General features: G+C 56.7%; 1 protein-coding gene and 1 long non-coding RNA gene across 4 annotated transcripts; one reads left to right on the forward strand and one right to left on the reverse strand.

Moving 5' to 3' along the window:
* The first annotated feature begins 44 nt into the window (after nt 1-44).
* necap2 (NECAP endocytosis associated 2) lies at nt 45-5,801 on the forward strand. 2 transcript variants are annotated; one of them, XM_069184089.1, is made up of 8 exons: nt 45-196; nt 1,320-1,420; nt 1,755-1,859; nt 1,950-2,031; nt 2,704-2,812; nt 2,953-3,100; nt 3,396-3,477; nt 3,834-5,801. In XM_069184089.1, the coding sequence occupies exons 1-8, from the start codon at nt 102-104 to the stop codon at nt 3,880-3,882; spliced, it is 771 nt and encodes a 256-aa protein (XP_069040190.1). In that variant the 5' UTR covers nt 45-101; the 3' UTR covers nt 3,883-5,801. The 2 variants fall into 2 exon arrangements, with proteins under 2 accessions (XP_069040190.1, XP_069040191.1); XM_069184090.1 differs by lacking the exon at nt 45-196 and adding an exon at nt 633-887.
* Nucleotides 5,731-6,861, reverse strand: LOC107075591 (uncharacterized). Of its 2 annotated transcripts, XR_011183688.1 has the most exons (3): nt 6,349-6,861; nt 5,941-6,181; nt 5,731-5,866 (listed from the first exon to the last, which is right to left on the reverse strand). It is a non-coding gene; the product is annotated as an uncharacterized lncRNA (long non-coding RNA). The 2 variants fall into 2 exon arrangements; XR_001477097.2 differs by lacking the exon at nt 5,731-5,866 and having other exon boundaries at nt 5,885-6,181.
* Between the last annotated feature and the right edge of the window lies 1 nt (nt 6,862).

Genomic DNA, 6,862 nt, shown 5'->3' on the forward strand with positions numbered 1-6,862 from the left:
GCTGTGTCGCCGTGAGTCCCCCCGGGCGGCAGGGGGCGCTCTCTCACGGGCTCGGCGCGCTCGCTGGCGGCGCGCTGTGTGTTTGTGCAACTGGGACAAAGATGGCGGACAGCAGCGGCTACGAGTCGGTGATCTGTGTGAAGCCGGAGGTTCACGTCTATCGCATCCCGCCCAGGACCTCCAACCGCGGGTACAGGTGGGTCAGAGCGGAGCGGGGACTGGGCCTGACCCGGGGAGGGCTCGATCCCTCCCGTCTCCTCGCACAACATTCCCCGCTGGGGGTGGACGCGCTGACCAGGAAGTGTCCAAGCCCGTAGAGAAAGCTTAGCAGGGGTTTCATTTGAAAAGAATTTTTTTTTTTTTATTTAAAAAAAGGAAGAGTTACGGTCCGCTTGAATTCGCGACGCGACGCGTTAGGTCCAAGCCGTGGCGACTCGTATGAAGTGTGGAGCTCAGGAAAGCCAGACTGTCAAAACTAACCCGAACCCCTCGGCCGCCTCACAGCCTCCTTTAACGGGAAAGAGAGCAGCTTCTCATTGACCCGCTTCACTGAAAGCGAGCCAGTGGCTCAGGGCTGGATGTTCATAATGGGGGCTGACCTCGCTGTGGGGGCGGGCAGCGGGTCAAAGGACGGGTTGGGGGTGGGAGTGGGAGTGGGCGCCGGCCGGGCCTCATGTGATCTTGAAAAGGAGCCAGGAGGCGCTTTCTGGCGGAAGCGAGAGCGAAAGGGAGAAGTAATCTCGCTGCTGGCGGTGGAGGAGCAGCGTCGCGGCTCGGCGAGTCTCCAGACGAGTCGCATGTCCCTTTGAGACGTCACTCGGAAGCGGACACGCTGAAAATCCCACGATTCTAACAGTCCAAAGTCAAAATCAACACACACTTGACAGGTAATTAGAAGAACAGTTCGGTCACAATAATTAACCTCCCATAGCAACTAACAGGACAGACAAATCCGGGTCCGACAGACGACAGAGACTCTCCTCTGGGTCACAATGCAGTGATGTCCGATGTGCTACAGCTGCCTCCCTTGGTCAGTCTTCAGTGTCCAGCAGTGGGACTGGACACAGATAGGAGGCCCATTGTCCGGTGTCCAGCAGTGGGCCTGGACACAGCAGGCTCATTGTCCGGTGTCCAGCAGTGGGAATGGACACAGCAGGCTCATTGTCCGGTGTCCAGCAGTGGGAATGGACACAGCAGGCTCATTGTCCGGTGTCCAGCAGTGGGAATGGACACAGCAGGCTCATTGTCCAGTGTCCAGCAGTGGGGCTGGCTCGTGACTCCCAGCTGCCTCTGGCTCAGCAGGGTTTGTCTCTCCAAAGGGCGGCCGACTGGAAGCTGGATGAGCCGGCCTGGACGGGCCGCATGAGGATCACCTCCAAGGGGAAGATGGCCTATATCAGACTGGAGGACAAGAATTCAGGTCAGGACTGGAGCAGCCTGTCCCCCTCCAGCTGTGTGTCAGGACCTGTCCCCTTCCTCTGTCAGGACCTGTCCCCCTCCAGCTGTGTGTCAGGACCTGTCCCCTTCCTCTGTCAGGACCTGTCCCCCTCCAGCTGTGTGTCAGGACCTGTCCTCTCCAGCTGTGTGTCAGGACCTGTCCCTCTCCAGCTGTGCGTCAGGACCTGTCCCCCTCCAGCTGTGCGTCAGGACCTGTCCCCCTCCAGCTGTGTGTCAGGACCTGTCCCCCTCCAGCTGTGCGTCAGCCTGTCCTGTCCAGCTGTGTGTCTGTACTGACTGTGCCCTCTGTGCCCCAGGGGAGCTGTTTGCCCAGGCGCCAGTGGAGCAGTACCCCGGCATCGCAGTGGAGGGCGTCGCCGACTCCAGCCGCTATTTTGTGGTGCGGATTGAGGATGGCAGTGGTGAGGCGCTGTCATGGTTACCTGTCAGCTAGTCTGCGGCTCCTCCCTCTGTGGTTTAATGACCTTCGCTGTCGTTCTCCTGCCTCCCAGGGCGCCACGCGTTCATTGGGATCGGGTTTGCGGATCGTGGCGACTCCTTCGACTTCAATGTGGCTCTGCAGGACCACTTCAAGTGAGTGTGTCCCCCCGTGGGGTCAGGGCCTGCCAGACAGGGTGCCAGACTGCACCCCCAGTTAACAAGTCAGCTGTATGCAGAACTGACAGGGAGAAAACTGACAGACCTGACTGCATCTTCACGGTAAAGTGACCCTGCTTAATGAAAGCAGACAGAGAAAAGGAACCTGCTGGAAAAATGAGCTCCTCATAGGTGTTCATTGAGTGTGGATGAAGAGGCTGCAGTGAGTCGCTGTGCAGCAGCAGTGCTTGCTGCCGGAGCTGTGGTGATGAAACACACTGGTCTCCCTCACTCCTGCAGCTCCAGCCACTTCAGAGCCCAGTCTCTGTCTGGACTGGGGCTGAGCCCAGCAGCAGAATCCCTGCAGCAACAGGTCATAAAAACCCCTCAAAAAGTTTATTTTAATCCAAGCCATCGAATCACTGGACATAGCTACTGCCCTCTGCCCACTCGCTGTGTCCACTTGGGGGCAGTGCGTACAAGAGTGCAGCTGGAGTGCTTTCTTACCCACCCTCTCAAATTCCCATGTCAAATTTTAATTTGTTTTCTTCCCCTCTTTCCCTCCCTCTCTCCCCCTCCCTCTCTCTCTCCCCCTCTCCCTCCCTCCCTCTCCCTCTCTCTCCCTCCCACACCCTCTCTCTCTCCCTCCCTCTCCCTCTCTCTCTGAAGGTGGGTGCGGAAGGAGGGGGAACTGGCCCGGGAGGAAGCCAGTCAGAGCTCTGTGCCCAAGCTGGACCTGGGCTTCAAGGAGGGGCAGACCATCAAGATCAACATCGGGGTGAGAGCGGAGCGGGGGAAGCGGGGCGCAGGAGAGCGGAGTGGGGCGCAGGAGAGCGGAGTGGGGCGCAGGAGAGCAGTGCCGAGTTGGGTTTAATCTCAGGTGTGTCTCGGCCTATGTCTGATGCTGTGCTTCTCCAGAACATGAAGAGGAAGGAGAAGGATGGGGCTCCTGCCGCGGCCAGGTCTCGCCCAGCTGGCAGCGGGCTGCTGCCCCCACCCCCAGGGGTGAAGGGGGCTGGGTCCCACCCCACTCCAGGAGCAGAGGCAGTACAGCCCCCCAGCACAGGTACCTCCCTGCACAGCACCCTGTAGTGCCTGAGACTCTCCTACTGTACTGGGACTGTAGCTCCTATTGGAACAGGACTGGTCTACTGTACTGGGACTGTAGCTCCTATTGGAACAGGACTGGTCTACTGTACTGGGACTGTAGCTCTTATTGTAACAGGACTGGTCTACTGTACTGGGACTGTAGCTCCTATTGGAACAGGACTGTCCTACTGTACTGGGATTGTAGCTCCAGACTGACAGATGACAGACCAGTTTTTTTATTGCTCTTTTTCTTTATTCAACCCCACTGTTAGATTTTGACCTGGGGCCCCCCACAGTGCAGCCCAGCGGCGGGACATCAGGTGACCTCTGGGGTGACTTCACCGCAGCCCCCAGGTGAGCTGAGAGATGATGTTCAGTGTTGGGGAGACACTTGGAACTGTAAGGGAGCCCTGTGATGCAAGATGCATGGAACTGTGAGCCCTGCGGCGTGTGTGTGCAGTTGTGAGCTCTGCAGGGTGTGTGTGTGTGCAGTAGTGAGCTCTGCAGGGTGTGTGTGTCAGTGGCGGGTGAGTGACCTGGGGTACCAGGCATGCAGGGTGTGGTGCAGGCTGGGAGAGGCCGGGGGTGTCGCTGCTCTCATCAGTACCACTAATAAAGACCCCCACTCTCGCGGGCTCGGAGCCACTGCTGTTTATACTCCCAGTGCTGCTTCAGCCAGTTAACTGCCCTCTCTGTGTGTCTCTCTGTAGCTCCGGCTCCAGTCAGGACTCTTTCGGCCCAGGATGGGTGCAGTTCTAACGCCCCTCCCTCCTCACCCATCTCTCCATCTCCTTGCCTTCCTCCTGTCACCTCCCTCTTTCTCCTCCTCTCAAGCCTACATTCCCAGAGGATAAGGAGGGAGGGGGGCAGTCGACACTCTGGCCCTCGTGCTGCCCCCCCAGTGGGCTGAACCAGGAAGAGCCTGTGAATCGAGAGGACCCAAGATGCTCAGGTTGGGGCCGTAGCAGAGGACAAGCGCTCACCTGTCCAGCCCACCTGGCGTTCATGTACCCAGTGATGGCTTTTAGTAATGGTAATAATTCCTGTGTTTATATAGTGCCTTGCATCCCAAAGAATCTCAAAGTGCTTTACTTGTGGAAGGAGACCCACTTCATCCCCACTGCAGTGCAGAGAGAAACTGCCGCACCAGCTGAATGAACAGAGAACTCTAGGAAAACCAGCCTGGACAGGAATTTGACCAGGACTCTGGGGATAAAACCCTACTGTAGGAACGGTCATGGGATCCTTAATGACCAGGTAGTCAGGACGTCAGCTGTAGCGCCTCCTACAGTGTAGTGTCCCGGGTCACCGCACTGGGGCATCGGTATGGTCCAGAGGGAAGAGCGCCCCCTACTGGTCCAGCTATGGCTATCACAGCAACATCCTGGCTTTCCTTCGAGGTCTCCCGCCCTGTCCTGCCCAGGCCCAGCGCTGCGGAGCTCCAGGGCTCTTTAACTGCCGACCAGCTCTGTGTGTTTCTGCCCTCTTTCTCCGTGGCTGTTTTTACTGCCTGTTCTCCTGCCCCCCCCCCCCTTCACATTCCACGGGGGCCGGAGTGGCGACAGACCTCGTCTCTGCGGGACCCAGCTTCAGCCAAGTTCTGAGGGCCAGACGCGTCACACAGACAGCTGCTCCTCCGTCAGGCCAGGAGGCGCCTGCCAGGCACAGGCACAGCCCTGGAGCAGCAGGGAAACAGCAACGTGCTGCTCTGTGTGTACTGGATATGTGTGTATCTGCCCCCATGTCTATCTGCCCCCTGTCTGTATCTGCCCCCTGTGGATCTGCTCTACCTTAGAGGAAGAGGGGGATTCTGGGATGGGATGATGCTGAGGTCAATTGAGGAAATAGGAGCCCTTTCGGTTACGTAATAGGCAAACAAGCATTGATTGTGTAAATGGGGATCAATTAAGAAATTAAAATTCAGTTACTTAATGATGGACGGGTTACAGTATCGATAGGACTGGTGCCCTGTACTGGACAGGACTGGATGTGCCTGGTGTCACTGGATGTGTCCTTTCTGCGGAGCTGCTGCTGTGACTGCGTGTCAGTGAGACTCCGGTCCGCAGCTGGCTGGTCTGCTCCGGGTTCTCCACACTGCCAGGCTCTGCTGATCTGCACAGAATATGTCTTGATTTTTTTTTTGTTATTGTCATTTTGCAAGGAAGAGCTAGTTTATGATATTTTGTTACATTTATACATATTTTTCTCATTGGAGTGTGTGTGTGAATTCAGACAGTGCAGATAATCTTTTTTTACTTTTGTAATGCATGAAAAATTGGGGAGTGGGGAGGACCAGCAGTGACCGCGCTGGGCCCTGCAACTGACCACACGCTGCACACTTCCTCGGTAAGGAGAACGTGTCCATCTTTAATACTGGGGTCAACACCCCAAGAGGAAGGATCTGTCTCCTACTCCTTTATAAGTGCAGCCTGTCCCAGAATCCCAGTGATCCGCTTTCCGAACAGTCCCGCAGATCCAGGGGCTGTCAGTGAGGTGTTGGATGTTTTTCTGTCTTTGTAAAGTGTCCTTATTCTGCACCGCCCTGCCCTGCAGAGGCGTCCTCTCTGGGCCTGTGGGGGGCGGGAGAGGAGCCTCTCTAAGTGCCTTCTGTCGTTACAAACCAGCCGTTTGAATGTAAAACTGTTCTTTGTAAATAAAGATTTTGTTTTACCTGTCAAGTTTGTGTCTGTCTTCACTGGTGTGTGGGGAGCGTACTGGTGGTGCTGGAGGAGATCCCCATTACCTGTGAAATGCTTTGAAGAATAATCATAATCATAATTTTATTATTAATAATATTATCCATAACATAATAGTTACCGCTAATCCTAATTAATAATTTTCATCATCATCGGCCGCTCGTCGCTTGGGGCGGGGTCACTGATTCACCGCAGACGCTGATTGGTGTTTCGGGTCACTAGTTGATGACGTGTGTGAGGCGGGACAGCAGCCCCGCGCGGCCCGGCCCGCTCCTGTTTCCTGGCGACTCGCCTGAATCCCTGAATCCCAGCTTCTCCTGCGGTGACCTGCGCTCGGGGCTTCAGGAGTCTGGTTCGGGGTGCTGCACACAAAGAAACCTGTGTTTTTTCAGTATTGTGGTCTAAGACACAAGCATTGGTGGCTGAAAGGGCAAAAACGCGATATACTTGGGCTAGAAACAGCGGCCGCAGGGCTGTGTTCCCTCAGTCGGTGAGCAAGACTACCCGTATCCCGCGTCTGTAACTCTACCTGCTGCATTCACACACGATGCTCCAGCGTCTCTGTGTGTCCCGGGAAACTGACGACCCTCAATCTGATTGTCTCTCTTGTCATTCCCCGCACTCTGTGAGTGACTGGTTCTTGACAGAGATTGGTCTCGCCCCCTAATTTCAGCTTTGACCTTACTGTCAGAGCCTCCCGCACACCTGTCCGCAGGTGAGAGTGCTGCCGGCGCGGAGGTGCTAGATCGCCATGGCAACAGCCCGCCGGTTCCAGAGCGGGGCGAGCGCGTTGCCGGAGTGCGTGTTTGTGTAACACGCCTGTCATTGTGTGCGGCCCGGGGCAGGGGGAGGGGTCTGGGCGCTGTTGCCCCGGCGGTGGTTACCTCAGAGCGGCAGGGACTCAGGCCAGTCGGGGCAGAGAGCGGGACACAGGCCGGGGCTGTGGGGGTGAGTACAGCTCCTGGGGTGTCGGGGTGTTTCACGGGGTTCCCCGCTGTGCTCATCACATACGTGTGCGCGCATGTGCTCGGGTAGAGACACAC

The sequence above is a fragment of the Lepisosteus oculatus genome, chromosome 25 (assembly GCF_040954835.1).
Source record: "Lepisosteus oculatus isolate fLepOcu1 chromosome 25, fLepOcu1.hap2, whole genome shotgun sequence".
NCBI lineage: Eukaryota > Metazoa > Chordata > Actinopteri > Semionotiformes > Lepisosteidae > Lepisosteus > Lepisosteus oculatus.

Excerpts from the sequence above, each read along its gene's own strand:
- necap2 (XM_069184089.1), top strand. The coding sequence starts at position 102 with ATGGCGGACAGCAGCGGCTACGAGTCGGTGATCTGTGTGAAGCCGGAG. Across the intron at positions 197-1,319 it reads ACCTCCAACCGCGGGTACAG|GGCGGCCGACTGGAAGCTGG; the intron begins GTGGGTCAGAGC and ends GTCTCTCCAAAG. Across the intron at positions 2,813-2,952 it reads CCATCAAGATCAACATCGGG|AACATGAAGAGGAAGGAGAA; the intron begins GTGAGAGCGGAG and ends GTGCTTCTCCAG.